This window comes from Myxine glutinosa, chromosome 1 (assembly GCF_964187855.1).
Source record: "Myxine glutinosa chromosome 1, kmMyxGlut1.1, whole genome shotgun sequence".
NCBI lineage: Eukaryota > Metazoa > Chordata > Myxini > Myxiniformes > Myxinidae > Myxine > Myxine glutinosa.
Window position 1 is genome coordinate 86,781,128 of NC_136261.1, and position 25,905 is coordinate 86,807,032.

The 25,905-nt window shown below is 48.6% G+C and overlaps 1 protein-coding gene across 4 annotated transcripts in view; it reads right to left on the reverse strand.

The window, feature by feature from the left end:
- LOC137425814 (BAI1-associated protein 3) overlaps nucleotides 1–25,602 on the reverse strand; it is a 138,286-nt gene extending 112,684 nt beyond the window's left edge. For 2 of the 4 annotated variants that reach the window (XM_068114540.2, XM_068114554.2), the window contains exons 1-3: nucleotides 25,396–25,561; nucleotides 23,145–23,400; nucleotides 16,420–16,472 (exon numbers count right to left, since the gene is read on the reverse strand). In XM_068114540.2, coding sequence (XP_067970641.2) covers nucleotides 16,420–16,472; nucleotides 23,145–23,220 — 129 coding nt within the window. In that variant the 5' untranslated portion in view covers nucleotides 23,221–23,400; nucleotides 25,396–25,561. Of the gene's footprint in view, nucleotides 1–16,419; nucleotides 16,473–23,144; nucleotides 23,401–25,395 lie in introns of all 4 variants that reach the window. The other 2 variants (XM_068114559.2, XM_068114563.2) reach the window with 2 other exon arrangements.
- Nucleotides 25,603–25,905: the final 303 nt, after the last annotated feature.

The window sequence follows — 25,905 nt, forward strand, 5'->3', positions numbered from 1 at the left end:
TCCCTTAGAATAGTTATTTCATAGCAGACCATTATCTTCGTCCCTTCCCCTTATTTCAGGTTAGTATGTCTTTATGCGTTGGGAAAAGGAAAAATAGGTCCTCCACTTATAAGGGCTACATTATCAGTTAATGCACCAGGCTCAAAGGCACACCATCCCAGCAGCAGATAAAAGTTCCTTTGAGAGATTTTGTGGGGCAGGTGAAGAGAAACCCACCAATCAGGGTGAAAGTTACTGTGGGGAAATTGGCGGGGCAGAGGGCCGGAATTACGTGTTCCACCAATCGGGAGCCAGGAGACCTCCAAGATTTCCCCCCTCCTCCTAGGAGGGTGAACAAAGGGATTTTAAAGACTGATTCTCTCTTGGTTCGTGGCTGGCATTGCAGACAGTCACGGTTTTTGCATGCTCTTGGTCCTGGCTCTTCGTCACAGGCGGTTGCAGTTGTGCTGGCTGTTGGACATTGTGGACACTTTGCTCTCTGCCTATCTCTCTCACCCCACTGAGTCCATGGACATTAGTGCTCTTGGCTGGTCTCCCTCTCGCAGGCCTCTACAACGGCATTGCTACACTCTGGGCTTGTCTCTTTGTCGGCTCTGGCCTGTCTGAGTGTGCTGGATTGTTGGCCTGGCACGTGTGCTCCTCTCTTGGCCTGGGTCACTCTGCCGTGCTGAGGGTCGACCTCACTCTGCCAGTCCATGTTGGGATCGTCATTACCTGCTTGTTCTTCTCAGTGGCGACAACGGGACATTTGGCGCCGCAAGGAGAGGAATTTGGGAGCATGTAGCCTATGTGCTGGCAGGTGCGTTCGTTGTTCGTCCCCCTTCCCTCCCCCATGAGAGTGTGCTGGGCCCATGTGATGTATATCCGTAGTAATTGTAATGAGGCGTAGAATAAGCTAAGTTTCTGCTTCTCGTCCCTTTTTCTTTGGTATTGAAATAATTACATTGTAAATATCGGTAATAAATCAAATTGTTAAACGTTTCCTTCCTCACTGTCCGTGAATGTCTCTTCTTTATTGATCCGCCATTCTTCCTATCGTGTTTAACATCGACTGTAATGACTTTAGCATTACCTAGGCGGTGACCAACGGTTTTCGCTCGGCCATGTAAATTTCCATCAAGGAACAAAGGAAACTGCCGGAGCGTACTTATAGTACGTTCCCTGATTGGGACCGTCACGTGGTACAGGTAAGCTATCACGTGACGGACCAAGTGGTGTTCGTAGTTGCTGAATCGCAACCTGCTGAACACAAAGTTATTCGTGCACAGCAGCCGCAGGTCCGGTAAGTTCGGGAGGGAACGGAGGTTAACCCCCTCATAGTAAGCCCAAACCCCGGGCCATAACAATATATACTGTATATATATATATATATATATATATATATATATATATATATATATATATATATATATATATATATATATATATATAAGTATCTATAAATTTAGTGCTCCAACCTAATGGGCGAACGCCGTGACGTCACCGCCTCGTGTGCCCGCCTTGCCTGCCAAGCTCCCGAGGAGCCATCTCGCAGTGCGTCATTTTTAATATACTAGGGCATGCCCGTACTATATATATATATCTAAAATTATATCCCCCCCCTCTATTTACATGAAATGGTTTGGTCCAAAGCGAACGGCTTGCGAGTGGTGACAATCCCCCCCCTCTATTTACATGAAATGGTTCGGTCCAAAGCGAACGGCTTCCGGAGTTTGGTAAAGAAATCGCCATCGCGTACACAAACGCGCAGGAAAGCGAATGAATCGCAAATTCGTTTTTATTAGTTTTAAAACATCGTTTAACGCCAACATAGCGCCAACATAGTTTGCAAACGTGAAATAAATGAATACGCTCTCAAATGTGCCATCCGAGGCAGAGTGTGCCCGCCACGTTCGGCACACGCGATCGTTCGCTGCTCTCTGATTGGTTGAATCGTTTTTTGGACATAGCTCGGTAAGTAATTGTCCGATTAATATGAAACCTTGAAAAGGCACATCCTCGGGTCCCCAGCAATATACCTGGCAAGTTAAAAGTATATCGGACCCGTGGTTGTCGAGAAACAGCGGTCACAGACAAACGTACAGACGTACAGACAGACAGACAGAGATTACTGGAATTATAGATAGATAGACGTCAGTTCAGATACTGTCACAAGTGTATGCAAAACTCACAGTTACCGACCTGGTTTCGCCCTTGTTGGGGCTTCATCAGGGCAACGCAGTGAGCCTTCCATACACTTGTGACTCTGAAAACCTTTCGGTTATTATACATACTAGGGCATGCCCGTACTATATATATATCTAAAATTATATCCCCCCCTCTATTTACATGAAATGGTTTGGTCCAAAGCGAACGGCTTGCGAGTACGGTGACAATCCCCCCCCCCCCTCTATTTACATGAAATGGTTTGGTCCAAAGCGAACGGCTTGCGAGTACGGTGACAATCCCCCCCCTCTATTTACATGAAATGGTTTGGTCCAAAGCGAACGGCTTGCGAGTACGGTGACAATCCCCCCCTTCTATTTACATGAAATGGTTTGGTCCAAAGCGAACGGCTTGCGGAGTTTGGTAAAGAAATCGCCATAGCGTGCACAAATGCGCAGGAAAGCGAAAGAATCGCAAATTAGTTTTAATTAGTTTAAAAACATAGTTTAACGCCAACATAGCGGCAACATAGTTTGCCAACGTGAAATAAATGAATACGCTCTCAAATGTGCCGTCCGAGGCAGAGTGTGTTCGCCACGTTCGGCACACGCGATAGCTCGCTGCTCTCTGATTGGTTGAATCGTTTTTTGGACATAGCTCGGTAAGTAATTGTCCGATTAATATGAAACCTTGAAAAGGCACATCCTCGGGTCCCCAGCAATATACCTGGCAAGTTTCAAGTATATCGGACCGGTAGTTGTCGAGAAACAGCGGTCGCATACACACACACAGACAGAGATTAGTGGAATTATAGATAGATACACCATCCTGTGTGAGACACCTTAATGGCGGTTCACCACTGATGGTATGGAATCGCATAATGACGTGTGTGTGTGTGTGTGTGTGTGTGTGTGTGTGTGTGTGTGTGTGTGTGTGTGTGTGTGTGTGTGTGTGCGTGCATGTGTGTATGTTTATATGTATGTATGTGTTTGAATCTACCATGAGGAACCTACTCGTTCATCCACGTATCAAATGCGTCTAAGCTTGTGATACATGTTAATGTTAATGCATTGTTATGCACCACAGCTGGCTACATGTGGGTTAAGATTTAGAAGTGTAAATATAATACAGGTATGTGTGTTACCTCCAGCCACCGAAGGTGGAAGTAGGTTATTTTTTTCACCACTGTCTGTGTTTGTGTGTGGCCATTCTAGTTTTTATTGTGATATGAAATGTAAGTAAAAAGAGACAGTGAAGTGTGGTGCTGCGCACACAACTTGCTTGCCAGAGAGGTAGGCCACAACGCGTTTGTTAAAACCAAAAGAGTCTTTATTGCGAAAGCTCGAACTGCAGCACTGGGCGGGCTCGAGCTTAGAGCCCGCATATATGTGCCGAGGCCACGCCTAGTCCTTGGGCGTGGCCGCTCGGTCAAAGGGCGGGGCATGTGCCATCGGTCCCCGCCTGGGCGCTCGCGCCACCTTCTGGTGCGCGGAATTATTGCCCCATGTGCCCGCCACACGCGCCCGCCCAGAATTCCCGCGCACCTGAAGGGTGAGTTTGCGGGGAAGCCGGATGACCCGGCCGAAACGCCCCCTGGCGATGGGTACAGGGTTGGGGGGCAGCGGGCCGGCGGGGCTGAGGGGTGCTGGGGGTCTGACCGCCGGGGGGCGGCCTCGAAGCGGAGGCAGAGCTGCTGGCGGGGGTGCCAGGGGTCCGACCGCCGGGGGACGGCCTCGACGCGGAGGCAGCGCTGCCGGCGGGGGGTGGTCCGGATTGAGGTGGGCCGGCTTGAGGCGGTCCACGGAAATGCGATCCGGGGCACCGCCGATGTCGACCGTGAAAAACTTGTCACCGGTCTCCAGCACGCGGAAGGGCCCGTCGTACGGGGGCCGTAGCGGTGCTCGGTGGGCGTCGTGCCGGATGAACATGTACTTTGTCGTGCGAAGCTCCGGGGCGACGTGGGAAGGCGGGCAACCGTGGTGTGCCGTTGGCAAGGGGCGAATCTCCGGGCGGTCTCCTGAAGGGCGGAGCGCTATTGCGCCGTGGACCAAGGAGCCGTGGAGTCGGGGATAAATTCACCCGGTACCCGCAGTGGTTGCCCGAAGACCAACTCCACCGAGGACACGTGCGCAGGTCGTCCTTGGGCGCCGTCCTGAGGCCCAGCAGGACCCAGGGGAGCCTGTCGACCCAGCCGCCGTCGCGGAGGCTGGCCCGGAGTGCGGCCTTCATGGAGCGATGAAAGCGCTCGCACAGGCCATTGGCCTAGGTGTGGTAGGCCGTGGTGTGGTGTAGCTTCACCCCGAGTCCTTGCGCCACCACGGCCCAGAGCTCCGAGGTGAACTGGGGGCCGCGGTCGGACGAGATGTCCGAGGGGGCACCGAACCGGGCAACCCAAGTGGCGATAAAGGCTTGCACCACCTCAGCCGTAGACGTCGCCGCCAATGGGACGGCTTCCGGCCACCGCGTGGTGTGGTCGACCATGGTGAGGAGGTGGGTGAACCCTCGTGAGGGGGGCAGAGGTCCCACCAAGTCGACGTGCACATGGTCGAACCGCCGCTCGGGCACCGTAAACGAGGCCAACGGTGCCTGGGTGTGGCGGTGGACCTTGGCGCATTGGCACGCGAGGCACGTCCTGGCCCAGTCGCGGACATCCTTCCTGAGGCCATGCCAGACGAACTTCGCCCCGACGAGTTTCTGGGATGCCCTCGCGCCAGGGTGGGACAGGCCGTGGATGGCGTCACACACCGGGCGCTGCCAGCCAGCGGGCACGATGGGGCGAGGCCGACCGAGGGAGACGTCGCATAGGAGGGCCGTGCCCGCGGCGTCGAATGGCACCTCGGTGACGCGGAGGCCCATGACGGCGGTCCGCAAGACCTGGACGCCAGGGTCGGCGGTCTGGGCCTCCGCAATCTGGGCATAGTCGACCCCGAGGTGGACCACATGCACGACGGACCGGGAAAGGCAATCCGCCACAGGGTTGTCCTTACCCGCCACGTGACGGATGTCCGTCGTGTACTCGGACATGGCAGAGAGGTGGCGCTGCTGCCGTGCCGACCATGGCTCGGCGACCTTGGCCATCATGAACACAAGGGGCTTGTGGTCAACGAGGGACCGTGAACGGGCAGCCCTCCAGCAGATGGCGGAAGTGTCGGACCGCCAGGTGGAGCCCGAGCAACTCGCGGTTGAAGGTGCTTTACCGCCGTTCATGCGGGCGAAGCTGCTGGCTGAAAAACGCCAGCGGTTGCCAAGCACCACGCACCCATTGCTCGTGCACCGCGCCCACCGCGTAGTCCGACGCGTCGGTGGTGAGGGCGATCGGTGCATCAGGCGCCGGGTGCGCCAGCATGGTGGCGTTGGCCAGAGCCAGCTTTGCGCCTGCGAACGCCGCTGCCATCGGCTCCGACCATGCAATGTCACCTTTGCCCGGCTTGCCCCAAAGGGCCTCGTGCAAGGGGCGGAGGAGCTGGGCGACATGGGGCACGAAGCGGTGGTAAAAGTTTACCATGCCCAGGAACTACTGGAGCCCCTTGATCGTGCGGGGCACGCACGCCTCCACCTTGGCCGGTAAAGGGACGGCCCCGTGCTCGGTGAGGCGATGCCCCAAGAAGTCGATGGTGGCAACGCTGAAACGGCACTTGGCAGGGTTGATGATTAGGCCCAGGCGTTCGAAAAGCGTGCGGAGGTGGAGCAGGTGGTCCTCCCGGGACGCGCTCGCGACTAGGATGTCGTCCAGGTAGACGAACAGGAAAGGTAAGTCGCGCAAGACGCTATCCATAAGCCGCTGGAATGCCTGAGCCGCATTCCTCAACCCGAAGGGCATCCTGAGGAATTTGAAGAGGCCGAAAGGGGTGATGACGGCCATCTTCGGGACGTCGTCCGGTTGGACGGGGACCTGATGGTAGCCCCGGATGAGGTCCATCTTGAAAACATGGTCGTGTTGGCCAACCGGGCGGAAAAGTCCTGAATGTGTGGGACCGGGTAGCGGTCGGGGGTGGTGGCATCGTTGAGCCGGCGGTAGTCCCCGCACAGCCGCCATCCCCCGCCGGGCTTCAGCACGATGTGCAGCGGGGAATCCCAAGCGCTGTTGGAGCGCCGTACGATCCACAGCCGCTCCAGCGTGGTGAACTCCGCTTTCGCTTTCGCCATGGCGAGCTTCGTAGGCTCGGGTCGGCGTGGCCGGGCATAGACCGGCAGCCCGACCATGGGGATTGTTGTGGAAAACCATTCAGGTCCGCACAACTTTTAGTCCAACGGTTTGGTTTAATTGCATTTAGATCATCAGATCATTCCTGTAAGTAGAAATACACAATAAGCATACGATGCGACATCTCATAAAGCCATTCATATCAGTCAATGCAAGCAAGCTAGATATTCTATAAAGGCGTACCATTAACGAGGCTACCGATGTAACATGTCACAAGGGAGAAGTCTCGGAGCACTGACACAGCAACGGGTCTTATAGTCACGCCCCTAGTGGGGACAACAATGACAGCGAGCAGCGAGCATCCCCACCCGGGTTCAGTACGGATACGATTTCACTACATTCACCCCCCGTCAGAATTATACGGCCGCGTGGCTAAAAGCGAGTGAGCGTCAGCATGGGCGCGGAGTATTAGTCGGCCCAACCGTAGCGGGCCGGGCGGCGAATTTCTCTGCCAGCACGCGTTCGAAATTCCCCGGGTACGGCGTCTCGTAACCCTGTATCCCCGGTGTCAGAGGCGCCAACAGGGTCGGGTGATGAAGGGGGTAACGCCAAGTCGTCGGACCCGGGCAGTCTCGACGGGGGGAGGGTCGGTGGACTGTCGGCGATGGGAGCGTCGGGAGAGGTCATAGTCTCATAGACGGGTTCGACTGGTTCGTCCGATTCCCTACTAAGGTCGTCGACCCCGCAAGGGGCAAGATGACGAACGGAGACAGTAGTCTCACGACCATCAGACGTCATCACACGAGCATGCTCAGGATTAGCCTGGAGAATCTGCACTTTGTCCACAAGGGGGTCGTACTTGCTCGCGCGAACTGCCCGTTTAAGGTAGGCCGGCCCGGGCCCAGCGAGCCAACTGGGCAAAGACCGTATACACCCCGAGCTCCTGGGGTGGTGGAAAAGACGCTCGTGGGGAGTTTGGTTAGTTGCCGTACTCAGGAGTGCCCGGATTGAGTTCAACGCCGCAGGTAGCGACCAAGCCCATTTATCGAGGCCCCGGCCGTGGGTCCGGAGATGGAGCATGACGGCCCTCCAGATAATCCCGTTGAAGCGTTCGATCTGCCCATTAGCCTGGGGTCTATACGGCGTGGTGTAACTAGACGCAACGTTGTTTTGGAGCAGATAGCCGCGCACCTCCTGAGACAAGAAGACTGCACCCCGGTCGGTATGGACATAGGCCGGGTAACCGAACATTGAGAACAAGTTCTGTAAACAACGCATCACCGTGGCAGCAGTCATGTCCCCGCACATATAAGCAAAGGGGAATCGTGAGTACTCATCAACGATAGTGAGCAGATAGCGAGAGCCGCTCGACACCGGCAAAGGGCCCTTGAAATCCATCGCCAAGCGTTCCCACGGGCGTGTAGCCTTCACCAGAGTCCCCATAGGGGGGTTATAGAAACGCGGTTTGATTTCCGCGCAGATAGCGCAGTCGCGACAGATACGGCGGATATCGTCAATCGAGTAAGGGAGATTCCCACTCCGCACGAAATGAGCGAAACGCGTTACGCCGGGATGGCCCGCAGTAGCATGCAGCACCCGTAGGCCCTCCAACGAGGTGATACCAGCACATGTAGTGGGGCGCGATAAGGCATCGGCGGCCTGGTTATCCTTCCCTGGGCGATATTTGATGGTGTAACAGAAGTCGGCGAGTTCGATACGCCAGCGAGTGATTTTCTCGTTCTTAATGCGCTGGGCGTGTAAGGTGTCGTACATGAACGCAACGCTTTGCTGGTCCGTGATGATTTGGAAGCTCCGCCCGAGTAGGTACGGGCGCCATCGCCGAATAGACTCGACGATCGCATACGCTTCCTTTTCAACGGACGAGTGCCGCCGCTCAGCGGAGGTAAGAGTCCGTGAAAAGAAAGCCACGGGACGTCCCCCTTGGGAGAGGGTCGCCGCGATGGCCTGATCCGAGGCGTCACTTTCGAGGACGAACGAGCCGCTCTCGTCAATGGTTGCTACGGCGGCTCGGGCGATGTCGGTCTTAAGTCCTTCAAAGGCCGTCAATGCGGCCGAACTCAGGGGAAAGGTGTCGCAGGCCACAAGGGGGCGAAGTTTCGCGGAGAAATTTTGCACCCATTTGGAGTAATGGGCGAACAGCCCAAGGGCGCGTTTCAGGGAAGCCCGATCGCAGGGAGGGGCCATGTCGAGCAAAGGTCGCAGACGTTCCTTATCCGGAGAGACAGAGCCATGGGTCACGGTGTACCCCAGAAGATCTATGGTGCGTAGGGAGTATCGGCACTTATCCTCGTTCATAGTTAAGTGATACCGTTGCGCGACCTCAAGGAAGCGCTTCAGATTAGCGTCATGGTGCCCTTGGTCATATCCACAAACCGTAAGGTTATCGAGGTAGACGAAAACATCGGTTAAGTGCTCCCGCGCAACGAGGTCATCCATGGCCCTCTGGAAACAAGCGACCCCGTTCGTCACCCCAAAGGGCAATCGTGTAAATTGGTACAACCGCTGCCCCGACTCGAAAGCGGTATAGATACGATCCGCCCTAGAGATAGGGATCTGGTGGTACGCACTACGGAGATCGAGAGTACTATAGACCGAATACTGGGACACCTGTTGCACTAGCGCGTCCATCCCGGGAAGGGGGTAGGCATCCAGCTGTGTAAAGCGGTTAATCGTTTGGGAATAGTCGATTACCATGCGTTTGCGATGGGCCTCACTGCGCACCACTAAGACCTGGGCACGCCACGGCGACCTACTAGGTTCTATGATGCCGTCTTTCAAGAGCTGAGTCGTTTCGTCCGCAATGAATTGCATGTCCGCGCGAGAGTAGCGTCTCGATTTTACCGCGACAGGGGTACAGTCGGAGGTTAGATTGGGGAACAGCGAAAGCGGACGGACGTCCATTTGCGCTAGGGCGCACACCGTTAGCGCGTCGTCCGCCCCCACAACAAGAGTGTCAGGCCCACCGAACTCCATTACCAGACGTCCATGCAGCTTAAGAAAATCGTGTCCTAGCAGAATATCAGCACATAATGCGGGTAAAACCATAAGGTGTACATCAGGGAAAACCCGTCCCTTTAGCACTAGTTTCAATCGGCATTCCCCTTTTGTGCTAAGCCGGAGTCCCTGGGAAGCCATGAAGATCCGTCGTGTAGACCGCCCGATCCGCCATCCATGCCTGAGCACAAGTCGCTGGTCGATAAAACTATCCGTAGATCCAGTGTCCACCAAGGCCTGAACACAATGGCCCTCAACCATAAGGGGAATAAGGGCTTGAGCCAGGCCAGACGAGGCAGCTGGGAGCGGGACTGAGCCCCCCGAATGGGTCGGACCAGCCTCGCGGGTGGATCCTACACCAGCAGCAGTTTTGCGATCGTGGCCGGAGTCTGCGTTGACCATGGGGAATCCATTATCGTCATCAGAGGGCTTTCCCCAGCATTCCGGTGTTTCGCGATTCAAAATCCGATGAGAAAAGGCCTCAGTAGTATTTGACATCGCCTTTTGACACTCCTGGCAGATAAAGGCTTCCGTTGTAGCCGAAATCGCCTTTTTCGTTTGGTCGCTTTGACAAAAGGCTTCCGTAGTATTCGAAATCGCCTTTTTCGTTTGGTCGCTTTGACAAAAGGCTTCCGTAGTAGTATTCGAAATCGCCTTTTTCGTTTGGTCGCTTTGACAAAAGGCTTCCGTAGTATTCGAAAGCTGTTTCTTCCCTTGCGTGGCTCGAGGTTTGGCCAAGGACGCGGCCTTTGTCCCCGATGGAGAATGAGACGGTGGTGGCTTTCCGGTGGCGCCAGTCAAGGTTGTCTGAGCGCCCAGCGGGCCGCAGAGAGGGGCCCTCCCCTTCGAAGACGGGTAAGGCGCTGGGCTCGTGGGTTCTGCTACAAGCCCGTTCAAGGTTGCCGCGCCTGCGCGACCGCGGCTGCGCGAGTCGAAGGGCCGCGAGCCGCGTGCCGATTTCTTGCACACTTTCGCGTAATGTCCCTTTAGCGAGCACAAATGGCAAATAGCGTCACGTGCCGGACACACGACTCGGGCATGACGAGGCCCTCCACAAAAAAAACATGCGGCCCCGCGCAAGGCCTTGGGTCTGCTGGTCGTAACGGCAGCTGTCAGGGTAGGGTCATCCTCCGGAGCATCCCGGAGTTCAGCAGGCGGATCCACGTCCTCGTCAGTGGTCCTCTCCGGCCGGGCGTGTAGTGAGGTGCCCGCCAAAAGGCGCGTGCGATCATAGGCGTTCGATTGCATCCGCGCTTCGGTATACACCGTCGCTTGCTCAACCGCCGTAGCGAAGGTCAGGTCGGTCTTCTCCAAGAGTTTGAGACGTAGTTCCTGAGAGGAGACCCCTGCTATGAAGGCATCTAAAAGTCGATCATCTTTAGCCTGCTCGGGAGTCCGTGGCTGGGCGCTGTCCAGCATGAGCTGCCGGAGCTCCTGGGCGTAATGATCCATAGGCTCGTTGGGTTGCTGCCGTCGCGTCTGCAGCAAATAACGCGCATACACAGGGCTTTTTTTCTTTTATATAAAGCCGCTTGAGCTCCGCGACGGTAAGATCATACGTCGTGCATTGAGCGACCGCGTGGTAGACCCGGTAGTCGATTTTTGAGTGTAATATTGCCAGCTTCGCGGCAGGCGTCGGAGCGGTATCAGGCTCATTAAAGAGATGCTCCAGTTGCTTGAGCCAGTGCTTGAGTTGCAAGCCTCCGTCCGTGGCTTGTGGGTCGGCGCTGAAAATGGACACCGTCAACGTCTTGTTGCCAGCCATGTCAGCAGATCATAAATGCAATTAAGTGTTGTGGAAAACCATTCAGGTCCGCACAACTTTTAGTCCAACGGTTTGGTTTAATTGCATTTAGATCATCAGATCATTCCTGTAAGTAGAAATACACAATAAGCATACGATGCGACATCTCATAAAGCCATTCATATCAGTCAATGCAAGCAAGCTAGATATTCTATAAAGGCGTACCATTAACGAGGCTACCGATGTAACATGTCACAAGGGAGAAGTCTCGGAGCACTGACACAGCAACGGGTCTTATAGTCACGCCCCTAGTGGGGACAACAATGACAGCGAGCAGCGAGCATCCCCACCCGGGTTCAGTACGGATACGATTTCACTACAGGGATGTGATGCTCCACCCCGTGCTTAACGGCCACTGCTGAGGAAGTGGGCCACGTGAGGGCCGGGAAACTGGCGAGGAGGTGGGTAAAGTCGTCCGCTGCCGGAAGCGTGCAAACTAAACTCGCCGGGACGGAACCGTCCAGCAAGCCGCTTGGCAAGCCGCTCGGTGAGCCGCTCAACGAGCTACTCTGCGAACAAGCGAGCGAGCTAAAGGTTTCGGCCTGGACGAGCCGTCTGCACTTCACATCGACCAGCAACCCATGCGCACATAGGAAGTCCGCACCGAGCAATGCCATTGGCACGCTGGCGGTCACGAACGACCATTGAAAGCGCTGCCCTCCGAAAAGCAGGGAGAGGCAGCGCTTCCCGAATGTGCAGATGGGTGTACCATTGGCGGCAAGCAACGCGGGGCCCTGGCCCGCGGTTCACTTGTCGGACGTGTAGGCTGGGATGACGCTTACCTGCGCTCCTGTATCGCAGAGGAAACGGCGCCCGGACAAGGTGTCCATGACGAATAGGAGGCTGCCGGAATGGCCGACGCTCAGGGCCGCTAACGAGCGCCGGCCCGGTAGTTTCCCGACTTGTGAAACGAGCACGGCGGGCAACACTTCTTAGCCTTGTGGCCGAACCTGGCGTGGAAATAGCACCAAGCTTGCGGAGGCGGGGGCGGTTGCAGCCGCAGAGGCCGCGGTGTTCTCGGCGGCGGTGGTGGTGGGCGGGGCACGGCAGCGGCCACGAGGGACGCTGTAGCCTCTGCCCTGGGATCCACGACGGCAGCACCGTAACTCGACCGCGTGTCGCAAGCCGTGAAGAACTTGTCGGCCTCTACGGCCAGGGTGCGGGGTTCCCTTATTTCGGAACTGGCCAGCGCGAGGCATACCTGTAGAGGTAGCTGGCGCAGGAAAAGCGCCCGGAATAAGAAATCCGGGGCATGGTCACCCAGCAGCGACAGCATATGATCCATCCGCACGGATGGTCGTGTGTCGCCGAGTTCAGGAAGGTCCAGGAGGCGGTCGGCCCGTTTGATCTCCGTGAGGCCGAACGTGGCGATGAGGAGACGTTTGAGCGCCCTGTACTTGTGGTCAGCCGGCGGGTGCCGCAGGATGGACACGACTCGGGCGGTAGTGCCGGGCCCGAGGGCGGCGACCATGTGGTAGTAACGGGTCTCGTCCGCCGTTATGCCTCGAAGCTGAAATTGTGCTTCGGCCTGCACGAACCACACGTCGGCCTGTGCTTCCCAAAACTCTGGGAGTTTTACCGTGATGGCATTGTTGGCCATGGCGCGTTCGGTGGTCTGCAACGGCTGAACCAATCGGGGTCACCAGTGAAGTGTGGTGCTGCGCACACAACTTGCTTGCCAAAGAGGTAGGCCACAACGCGTTTGTTAAAACCAAAAGAGTCTTTATTGCGAAAGCTCGAACTGCAGCACTGGGCGGGCTCGAGCTTAGAGCCCGCATATATGTTCCGAGGCCACGCCTAGTCCCCGGGCGTTGCCGCTCGGTCGAAGGGCGGGGCATGTGCCATCGGTCCCCGCCTGGGCGCTCGCGCCACCTTCTGGTGCGCGGAATTATTGCCCCATGTGTTCGCCACAACAGCATGTATAATCGATGTCATCATCATGAGTACTTGATTGTTCTACCTTTGTAAATATCTAATGTGTTGTTTTACACCAGCAGGTGGTTGTATATGGATTATTGAATTAAATTCTAAGTGGAATTGTTTGTTTCATTATTTTATTGAAATCACATTTAATGAACTGTAATAATATCCAGAGCGCTTAAACATCAGGGGAGAGGGGTGGGGGGGGGGGGGGGCATTGAGTCAGAGATCGGCTCGTTAGAGAGAGGGGATGGCAAAAGAGTTTACGAACCACTGGTCTACAATGAAGTAGTAGTAGTTTCCTATGTAGCCTATGGCTGCTGGTTGCATCATTTGCTGGAAGTGCGGCTGTACCGCTGATGCAGTTCCCCCTGTTTCCAGTAAGCGGGTACTCATTTAGCCAACCTCGGAAGGATTCCAGGCCTAGTCAACCCACCTCGCCTTATTTAACGACACAACCGGGGCTCAAACTCAAGACCCTAAGTTCTTAAGCCAACCACCTAACAGAGGAATTTGATTATTTATTTATTTTTACCGTAAGAATCTGAACGCTCTCACCAGCACCCTGAATAAATTACAAAATTCCTGCCCTCATTATCTTGCCAATCTAAAGTTGGCAAGCATGGCAAATCCGTCATCAATCTCTCAACACGAGTTGGGGGACATTATCGGCCTACAGTGCAGCACAATGGCCTGGATTTATGACGATGATCTTTTATCTTGGATGAGTAATGGGTTTTTATTATTTTTACAATGATCTAAACCGCATGTTAGTGCTTATACATACATTACTTCCAGGATAACATTTTATGAGGTATGGAGTTGTTCCATTTGGGTCCGTTTGTCTGTTTGTCCACATAAAATATGCTAAACACAAACACAATATGCAATACTGGCCATAACTGCCACTTGGTGGTATACAGTAGTGCACGTTATCTTTTGTCAACCGAGTACCTATATAAAGTATGTACAATTAGAATGCGAGTATGTCTATAAAGAATGTACAATTAGAATGTGAGTAGGTCTATAATTATGTATGCACAATTAGAATGCGAGTATGTCTATAAAGTATGTACAATTAAAGTGTGAGTACGTCTATAATGTATGCACAATTAGAATGTGAGTATGTCTATAAAGTATGCACAATTAGAGTGTGAGTACGTCTATAATGTATGCACAATTAGAATGCGAGTATGTCTATAAAGTATGCACAATTAAAGTGTGAGTACGTCTATAATGTATGCACAATTAGAATGCGAGTATGTCTATAAAGTATGCACAATTAAAGTGTGAGTTCGTCTATAATGTATGCACAATTAGAATGCGAGTATGTCTATAAAGTATGCACAATTAGAGTGTGAGTACGTCTATAATGTATGCACAATTAGAATGCGAGTACATCTATAAAGTATGTATGGTACAATTATAATGCGAGTATGTCTATAATGTATGCACAATTAGAATGCGAGTATGTCTATAAAGTATGCACAATTAGAGTGTGAGTACGTCTATAATGTATGCACAATTAGAATGCGAGTATGTCTATAAAGTATGCACAATTAGAGTGTGAGTACGTCTATAATGTATGCACAATTAGAATGCGAGTATGTCTATAAAGTATGCACAATTAGAGTGTGAGTACGTCTATAATGTATGCACAATTAGAATGCGAGTATGTCTGTAAAGTATACACAATTAGAGTGTGAGTACGTCTATAATGTATGCACAATTAGAATGCGAGTATGTCTATAAAGTATGTACCATTAGAGTGTGAGTACGTCTATAATGTATGCACAATTAGAATGTGAGTAGGTCTATAAAGTATGTATGGTACAATTATAAAGCGAGTATGTCTATGAAGTATGTATGGTACAATATAGAATGTGAGTATGTCTATAAAGTATGTACAGTACAATTAGAATGCGAGTATGTCTATGAAGTATGTATGGTACAATTATAATGCGAGTATGTCTATAAAGTATGTACGGTGCAATATAGAATGTGAGTATGTCTATAAAGTATGTATGGTACAATTAGAATGCGAGTATGTCTATGAAGTATGTATGGTACAATTATAATGCGAGTATGTCTATAAAGTATGTACAGTACAATTAGAATGCGAGTATGTCTATAAAGTATGTACGGTGCAATTATAATGTGAGTATGTCAATAAAGTATGTACGGTACAATTAGAATGTGAGTATGTCTATAAAGTATGTACGGTACAATTAGAATGTGAGTATGTCTATGAAGTATGTACAGTACAATTAGAATGAGAGTCCATCTATGAAGTATGTATGGTACAATTAGAATGCGAGTATGTCTGTAAAGTATGTACAGTACAATTAGAATGCGAGTATGTCTATAAAGTATGTACAGTACAATTAGAATACGAGTATGTCTATAAAGTATGTATGGTACAATTAGAATGCGAGTACATCTATAAAGTATGTACAGTACAATTATAATGCGAGTATGTCTATGAAGTATGTACGGTACAATTAGAATGCGAGTATGTCTATGAAGTATGTACAGTACAATTAGAATGCGAGTACATCTATAAAGTATGTACGGTACAATTAGAATGCGAGTATGTCTATAAAGTATGTACGGTGCAATTAGAATGTGAGTATGTCTATAAAGTATGTACGGTACAATTAGAATGTGAGTATGTCTATAAAGTATGTACAATAAGGATGCATGTTTGTCTATAAAGTATGTACAATTAGAATGTGAGTATGTCTATAATGTATGTACAATTAGAATGTGAGTTTGTCTATAAAGTATGTACAGTGCAATTAGGATGTGATATGTCTATAAAGTATGTACGGTATAATTAGAATGTGAGTATGTCTATAAAGTATGTACAATTACAATATGAGTACGTCTATTAAGTATGTACAATTAGAATGTGAGTACCTCTATAAAGTATGTACAGTTACAATATGAGTACGTCTATAAAGTATGCACAATTTCGAATGTGAGTACGTCCAGAAAGTATGTACAATTAGAATGCGAGTACGTCTATTATTAGAATGTGAGTACCGGTATGTCTATAAAGTCTATAAAGTATGTACAGTACAATTAGAATGCGAGTACGTCTATGAAGTATGTACGGTACAATCAGAATGTGAGTATGCCTATAAAGTATGTACAATTAGAATGTGAGTACGTCTATAAAGTATGTACAGTACAATTAAATGTGAGTACATCTATATAATATGCACTACAAAACCAAACAAAACTAGTCCGGGCGAGGGTATGCTATTTTTGATTGCACGTTCTTGTCACCTCATTTATAAATTAGAAACAGCTCAAAGTTAAGTTGGTTTTATACATTTCTATGAGAACTGGGTGATAGGGGGATGATGGGAAAACAATTTTTACTGACCTCATCCTGTTCTTCTCCACCAATTTTGTTCTCTTTGTGCTTTTCCATGCAGTCTGTCCAAAAGAGATAAATGTTAGTACTTTTGTGCGTTAACTCCAATCTGATCCTCCATAACCACATATTACCATTCCAAATTCAAACCATAATAAAATGAATAATTAAATTATTAATTCGTATGCAGCCTGTGGCTGCTGGTTGCAGCTTTGTTGGGAGGTGTGCCACTGATGTTGCTGCTAGTTGCAGGTGTGCCACTGATGTTGTGCCCCTGATACCAGGAAGCTGGGACTCATTTTGCTGACCTTGGAAGGATGACAGGCTAAGTTAACCCACCTGGTGTTATTCAACGAAATGACAGTGGCTCAAACTCAAGACCCTAAGATCTTAAGCCAACCACTTTAACCGTTAAGCAACATCAGACTTAATAACGAAATGGGATACAACGATGCAGTTTGGTACATGTGAAAGAACATTTCTCAAAGTTTTATCATGTGACGTCACATTTACTGCAATTGCCATCCCCAATGTTGTCTGTTCTATACAGACTAAATCAGCTACATAGGTTAAAATGAGCTTCAGAATGATGTCTGGAAGGCGGCCACAATTGAGAAAATTTTTTCGTAAGTGGGACAAAAAGAGACTGATTCCGCGGACGACGAGGGTGGCCGGAGAAGCACAAGTGGTGAGGATGTTGAACACGTCTATGAGTCCTTTGGTCACAGTCCCCATAAATCCATTTGGATTCGCATGATGATCTGGGACAAATCTTGAAAAATCTTCAATAAATTGTCTTTCAGACATGGCACTGCTTCGTTGGTGTCCCATTTCGTTATTTTTCTATTACTGTTTGAATTTGCAACAGTAATTTGTGGACACTCTTTATTATTGCAGTGATCTGAGGCTCATGTAGCTTCATTGCTTGTTGTTAAAATCCTCGAGTAACAAACAAACTTTTGCATTCTCATAAAATGAATTTAAATAAATAAATTTTAATAAAAAATGAATTTAAATTCTCATGAATAAATTCATGAGTGCAAGCCAAGGCAGTATAAAACCAAGGTAGTCTTTACCCCTTTTTTTAAAGCGACGTTGTGTCTGAGTGAGTGCAGTGTTCATTTCAGAGTTGGCTGGGAAGTTTCCCAATAGAAATCTAGTTGATACCTGATTTTTTCCCTTCCAGTGAGAGGAAACGTTCTTTTCAAAACCTAGAATCTAGATAGAAAATTTGATGTTTATAAGTTTAGTTTTTTTTCAACACGCTTCAATGCTGGAAAAAGAAGGGGTGGTCTCTGCCCCGGAAACATTCAAACTTTCTGCAGTGTTGCTAGGCGTTGATATTATTATTAGGTTAAAAAGAGAGTTACAAAGGTTTAAGATGTTACGTCTTTACTGGTAGCTCTTCGACCGCGGTATTGTCAAACATCCACACTTCCTGTATTTATTTTCATATAAACATCACTGACAGTTCACGAGCATTTTGAAGAAGTAATTTGCCCCTCTCCATAGATGCCACCCAATGGGGATTGTCCATGCTCTTATCTTTTCAAACAATCAACATCAATAAGGAAGCAGCACATACCATTTTTTGGTATGACTCATTTTAGTAAAATGAAAAGTTTTGGGATGACCTTTCGGTATGACTTTTGGTATGACCAAGTCTTTTGGTATGACTCGGCCTGCGTTTGAATGTCTGACTTCCCAGACTTGGAGCTGACGTTTTTGGCCCCATCTCCAATGAGGAAGAATCACTTTAAAAAGTAAAAATCCTCAAATCCTGATCTGCATCCCGATCTTCACCAAAATCTGAATGAATTTGTCCTTGTCACACAACCAACTTGTCCACCAAGTTTCGTCCGAATCCGTCAACAACCTTTTGAGATACCGCATTCACAAACAGACAGAGAGACAAACAGAAGGGGGTGAAAATATAACTTCGGTCCACCTTCAGTTGCGGATGTAAATATCTCGTCATTTATAACTGTATCATGATTGTGATTGTAAATACTTGTTTGAGCACTCGAGTATATACAAATGGAAGATGATTACCTGCAAGCAGGTGTGCTTTAAAGGAGAAAACAAAACGATGAATTATAGTTGTTGGTCGATGGAGTAATTTTTTGCAGTATTATTTTATAATAACAAACACTTGTCCGGAGTTTCCATTACACAATGTGGTATCATTCCATTTGTGGTTCTACTGGATTCGACCCAAAATTCCAAAGCAATGGTAAAATGTATTCAATAGCACATTTCATGGAATGAACTATGCAATTTGCCATTAATTTTTAACGAGTTTGTTAATTTTTTACCAACGAAACAACATACGGAACTTTGTAGTTATTGAATGTCCAGTAAAGTTTTTATTATTACAGTTTTATATATTAATTATCTTGGAATCTTTTGGCTCCCGTACAGGCAGCTGGAATGCGCAAAGTGAGGGGTATCAGCAAACTTTACTGTGATCATGATATTAAACTCCAGCTATTCGGAGTTAACAATTTATTTTACAATGGGATGTGTGGTATTTATTAACAAATGTTGTTCATCCGTACTTTTACTTTCTAAAGATAACATGAGACAAAAAATCGCCATGCATGGAGACTGGAGGTATATGAAACATGAGGAAACAGGTGTACACCTGTGGCGCGGCGTGGCGCGGGCGTGGTTCTCGGCGCACCGCGGGTGTGGCGCGGCGTGATGTAAAATTTGTCATAACTCGTCCACAACTTTTCAGAACAAAACATATACATTCAATGTTGCATAAGATATCCCACAATTCACTGCATTTGCAAAATGGAAGAATCCATTGATGAAGGTAGTTTTTTGTTGGTGCGAAACATCATTCTTTGTTAAACAAAGTACAACTCTTTCTCATATTAACAAACGGGCTGACAATGGAGACGATATTTGCAGTGTTGCAGCAGATTCAAGTTCAATATGGAGCACATAGTGAGTGTGGAACTGAAATTGGGATTTATACAGCAACAAGTGTGTATCCTTGTGCGGATGTTTGGACAGACGAAGAAGGAGACATATCCTTGGACATGTTTGTGCGAAAATTGATAATTTATCACTGGCGATGCTAAATACTAAATTATTCATTATACCACATGGTACTAAATAAAAATTGATAATTTTCTCTTCAAGGCTTAAAATACTGTCGTGTGATTCCCCAGGTGAACACCACAGGGATCACGAATAGCCAAAGCAAGTTTTAATTCCGAAGCAACGATCAAATGCGGACTTTATACATATGTGCCTGGGGAAGAAAGAGAAGAAGCTGAAGAGCTTACTTGTGGTCCCGCCGGCAGTTCCCGAACCTGTGGAAAATAACTCAAACAAAACGGTTTTCTAAATGTACAGAAAATAACGAAAGGGTTTATTAAATGAAAAATACTGATAACAAGTAAATGCGCGCTAACTATAATCCTAAACGGGACGTCCCCCACACCAGACTTACACACAGACGAAGGATGAAAATAAACTGGAAAATAAAATATGTGTGGGTTATCGTGCACTTAGCTTAATTGGCTGTCCCGGCACCTCGTCCAGACCTGTCTCAGGCCCCCATTCCTATGCGGGAATCCGGACGTGGTCCCTGCCTTGGCGGGAAGTAGGCCTCAGTCCGCCTCACTCGCGCGCTGCTAGGCTTCACCGGGCGACTCGCTCACCCGGGCCTCATTGTGTTCCAGCGGCAAGCCACCCTCGTCCACGCGGAGAACCGCAGTTTTCGGGCTGCGGCTCTTCCTGCTGCCTCTGCACATCTCCCGATGGCGTCTCTGAACTCGATCGGGCCGATCACTTCCTGGAGTCCATTGCCCATGCACAATTGCTCACGAGGTCCGGAACGTGAACAGGCACAGGAGTGCGAGAGAGAAGAAGCAAGGGAGCAAGAGGTCATCGATGGCAAAAGGCCAGGGAAAATGTCGGTCCGAGAGTTCTTTTATTGACCGTCTCGTGATGTCAACTGCACCTCTCCACCAATGCCCGCAGGCCACCACTACATTGTCCAGCTCTCCACCAATCAGCACGCCGCTTCTTGCTCGTCCTTCTCTATGGCAATCTTGGAGTCCCTTCTTACTCCGCCGTGGCCAATCACGGCTCCCCGGGACGTGTCTTCGGCCTGCTCGACCTCTATGTGTGCTTTCCAATGGTGTAATTAGCGGCAGTGCTCAATGTCCTGGCTTCCTGGTGGTTTTTATTGTTATTTAGTGAGTTTAAATGCGGGTGATTGCGTGGCTTGGCTATGTGTCTATGGTGCGGTGCCAAAAAGGATAAAGGATAGATCACTGAGGCCAAGTCGCTCACTGAGGATAGATCACCGAACAGGTGAATTCACATAATCCCTACAACTAGTTAACACAAGGGCCATCCTCGTATGGCCACAATTATTCACTCTTACACGACAACCGGCTAAACAAAACTTACTACATGGTGATGGTTCTTACCCGACATCCAGAGCTTGTTAATTTATACATCCTTCCTGTTCTAAGGTAATCCCTACACCACCGACATAACAATATATTGTTTTGTCAGAAAATGGTGGATAGAGACTACATTGACCTGATCTTTTATATGGGGATTCTTAATTGTGAGATTAAGTGGGTGTGAGTGCTATGTTTTTGTTTATCATGGTAATAGGTACGTATTTCATTTATCACTCATTTTAGGTGAACTCAAATGGTTAGTGTCATTTTAAATCCTGATGTGATGATAGAGCTGGTGATGACGTCACGATTGATATTTTTGCTGTGCTGCGGCACCTCAAAATTTGGCACTACACCATTCACTGCACACACCCAACTCATCCACCAAGTTTCATCCGAATCTGTCCTCAACATTTTGATATTTTGTGCTATACATCGTTTTTGGCCCTATCTCTCAGTGATGAAGAATCACTTTAAATATTATAGTTTCCGGATCTGGATCCGGATCCGGGTCTTCACCAAGATCACCAAGAGCCCCACAAATCACCTCCAACACCTCCTCCCCATGATCATAATTACCAACACTGCTCTCTCTCAGCACCAGGTCAACACACACCAAATGGCGCCGCCTTCCAACAAAATGCGAGCTTCTTGTTCGGCCAGCACAAAAGAGAAAGAGAAAGAGAGAGAGAGAGAGAGAGAGAGAGAGAGAGAGAGAGAGAGAGAGAGAGAGAGAGAGAGAGAGAGAGAGAGAGAGAGAGAGAGAGAGAGAGAGAGAGACAGAGACAGAGACAGAGACAGAGACAGAGACAGAGACAGAGACAGAGACAGACTGACTGACTGACACTGACTCAGTGATTCTTCTTCTTCTGCTCGAACCTTCCCTGTAACATCACCCCAACTAATCGGCGAGTTCCATTGAATCTCTCCATGGTCGGGTTCGACCAATGACGAACTATGGGGTGTGGCCTTTTTCCTTACTTGGTTGGTGGGCGGGGTTAATTGTCTATCGAGAATGTTCGGCTTCTGTCGGCATGGTGTTGGTTATGGTTGGTTAATTGAAATTTATTGTTGTAGTTGTGTGTAATAACATAGGAAAAGGTCACAAAGGCAATCACATACACACAGGCTAACAACTCAGGGGCAATCACATACAGGGAGAAACTAGCCTTAAGCCCTACCTAGTTAACAAAACACCACAGCCCCTCCCGCCCCCCCCGCACCCCCGATGTGGTGACACATAAACAACCTTAAGCTCCAGTTTCCCTGCTTACATACATCAAGATGTCTCCTACTCGTACACGGTCCATGCTAATGCTACACAATCCTATCTGTAGTAGGGTATATCTTCCTCTACCCCCACACACGTAACAATACTTTAAACGAGTGAGCAGTAGATGTGAATAAGCATCATTGAGCAGTAGTGATTCGATAGGGACATCATGCCAAGGTTCGTATCTTCACTAAAACCACCAGCAGATTTTCGGTGGGGCATAGGGGGCGGGGGAGCAATGTCCTCTCCTTTATTTGTTTTTCAGTAATTTACAATTAAGATAAAAAAAACATCCCGTATTTAAACGTGAGTATCAAAGCAAAACGGAACCCAAGTGCGTGGATTTTCCCCCCAGCCATGGCAGATATAGTAGTATTTGCATAGAGTCATTGGCTGTATCCTTTTTCAAATCAGATTGACAACTTTGGGTCAAAGAGTGCATGTAGAAAAGGCAACAAATGCACATGAAATACCCGCGACTGTAGCCCAACCTCAACAAAACAGGTGTCATCAGCAGGTGTACATTCTTGTTTTGGATGCCATAACTACAGAGTTAGAGAGACGTTTCTCAAAAGAATCAATGAAATTGATGAAGCATGGCACAATGTTAAGATATCACAAAAATGGCATTCATCCACATCCATGTTGCCAATCAGTGTTAAGACATCACAAAAATGGCATTCATCCACATCCACTGTTGTGACTCAGTGTTAATATTGTTACGTTTGTGGGGGTAGGAATACTTTAGACCAGGTAGATTTGTGTAGGTAGCATGCGCCGACTGTCGTGAAGAAGAAGAACCACCACCATGTAATAAGTAGATTACCTGTTTAGCCCGAATGTCGGATGAAGTTGTATATTTGTCCCCGTCACGAGGGGGCGGGGCATGTTATTTAGCTCAGGGATTAGGTTAAGTAAGTCCCTGTTTGTCGTTCCCTATGCGATTTATCCTTTATCTCTTTTGGCACCGCACCATCGACACTAGCGCAGGAAGTGCCCACTAAATTGCACTAATAACAAAAACCAACCGGAAGCCAGTTCTGAGCACTGCCGATGGACACCACCAGCTACATCACCACAAAGGTTTAGCAGGCCGAGAGCCATGCCGAGAAGGACAGTGGTTGGGCAGCAGTTGACCAACAGGAAGGCCGTGGTAGGAAGGGACTCGCTGATTGGTAGAGGAAGGCCGAGGAGGAAGCAGCGCGCTGATTGACAAGGTATGACCGATGAAGTCAGAAGCAGACTGCGTGTGGATTGGTGGAGAGCTGAGCATGCAGCAGTGGCCTGCGGGCATTGGGGGAGAAGAACCGATGACGTCATGACCCGACGAAAAAAAGAAGACGCGTTCCGACATTTTCTCTCTTTCTCTTGCACCTCACGCTCTTCCTCTTGCTCCTCACGCCTTCCTCTTGCCCTCATCTCATAAATGCTTGTTCAAATAAATTGTCCAAAAAAATTGGCAATTTGGTGGCCATTTGGTTTATGCTAATTAGAAGGTCAAAAATTCAATATTCGGCTTGGGAACCGGGTTAATCAAATTCAGCATACACTAATTATGTTAAAAAGTGAGTTCCCAACTTTTACCCAAAAATGCACCTAACATTCACATTTCTCAGAAATCCGTGTAGTCTACTTCACATAGAAGGCGATTTAACTGCGAATCTGAATCCAGAGGACATTGTGGACGTTTATGCAAACGGAAGGGAAAGATGATTGCACCTACTTTAGTCGTTAAGGTAAGAACAGTATTTATATCACTAGGGGGGCCCGTTGGTCCCCCTATAATTTTCATTGGTATTCACTGCATTGTAGCATGCCTGCCTGCCGGACTCAGGGGATCTTTTGGGTTCTCTGGGTCTTTTGGGTTGTCGGGGAATTTGGGATCTTCGGGTCTTTTGGGTCCTCAGGGACTTTTGGGTCATCTGGGTTTTTTTGGGGTCCTCGATGACTTTTCGGTCTTCTGGGTCTTTTGGGTCCTCAGGGACTTTTGGATCCTCTGGGTCTTTGGGATCTTAAGGATCTTATGGGTCTTCAAAGTTCGAAAGGGTTTTAGCAGTCTAAATAGTTAAAAGGTACATTTCAATAATACGTAATTAAAATTAATTAATAGACGACGTAATTAACAGACACAAAAAGTATGCCTCACACACACACACACACACACACACACACACACACACACACACACACACACACACACACACACACACCTCATCCATTTATAGTAGGAGACAATTGTGCTCCATTTTTTTTCATCCAATAATTTATTGTTATGCTAATATTGGTGGTAGCTGTTAAATATGTCAAATAATTAGGCTAAAATAAAAACAAGGGTGATTAAATAATGAACGTAAATTGTATTTGTGATTTCATGTACATGTACATAACACTGTAACTACACTAACAAACGGTAATTCTGGAAGTCAGACCTCCAGTAGATATACCCACTATAAGTTCACCTGGAACATACTATAGTTCCAGGGAGCTTATGCGACGGGATAGTGACCAAACTTGGCATAAATAATATTTCGTATGTTGTAACTCAAGTTTGCTGACGGCATGAAAAGAAAATCGGAGTCTAAAGGGGTCTACCGGGGGTCAAAGTGGATCCAGGTTTGATGCCCCCCCTCCCCTCCCCCCCCCCCCCCGCTCCCCAAATTAGGAATTTTCTTTTTTCCATAAAACTACACACTCTCTAGACTGCTGAGGCATCTTTGACCTTTGAAGACCCTTTAAGACCCTTTTTTTTTTTAGCTCTCCTGGAACAGAAAATGTTCAGGTGAGGTATTATCACCGTGCGGTGTCCGTCAGTCAGTGAGTGAGTAAGTGAGCCTGTCTGTATACACTCGGACCTTGTACTCCAACACTACACACACAATTTTGATGAAACTTGACCACAACCTTCATCATCCATGATGTACAAAGATTGTTCACGGGATTAAGAAAAATAGAGGTCTTATGGGGTTTACGGGAGAGGAGGGGTTCAGGAGGGGTTGTTGCGCCCCCAAAATAGGTATTTTTTGTTTAAAGTCTTATGATTACGTTAGTATGATTCTCCATGCTGCCCTGTATCCTAGCAACCATTTAAAATCTATTTAAAATACTGTTTAAAATACCTTTAGTTGGTGTGGTAATGCCTGCGTAAAAACATTTGTAAACGTGCACCGAAATATTCCTAAAGTAAGATTAGTTCACTTGGTTAAAATGCGCGTGCATTGCTCGTCACTCCAGCGCGACCGCGTCGTGAGAGCACGCGGATGAGAGGTCGCGTGCACTTACCGAGGCTCATGTTGCTGTCCCAACTCGCGCACGACCGTTCGGAGGAGGAAGATCGACCAAGCCAATAAGTCCCGTGGAATAAAGCGCAGCAGCTTTGGAGAAGGAGCTTTTAAAACCATTCATGGGGAATTTCCCTGGGTTTCCGACGTCGCTCCACCTCGAGAACGCCTTTATGTGGGCGTTGCGGGTTCCTTCGGGGATCGTGTTACGGAAACGTAAAGATGCACCACCCCTTGGCCTGGCGGAATGAAATTCCATATACACATCGAAATCGTCGGCTCTTTCACGCCCACGACGATTGTGGGAGATCGGTGCTTCAAACCCCCTGCTTGAGCGATACCAAAAACTTTTTTTAATGACACGTGCTGCTTCCTTGCTTGACGCTGAACATTAACAAGGACAGAGCTCGAGCACAGACGAACAATGCTGGGAAGGCAATGGCAAACCACCTAGTGTAACCCTTGCCAAAAAACTGCATCGGGAGCACCAATGCTCTGTCAAGAGTAGCTT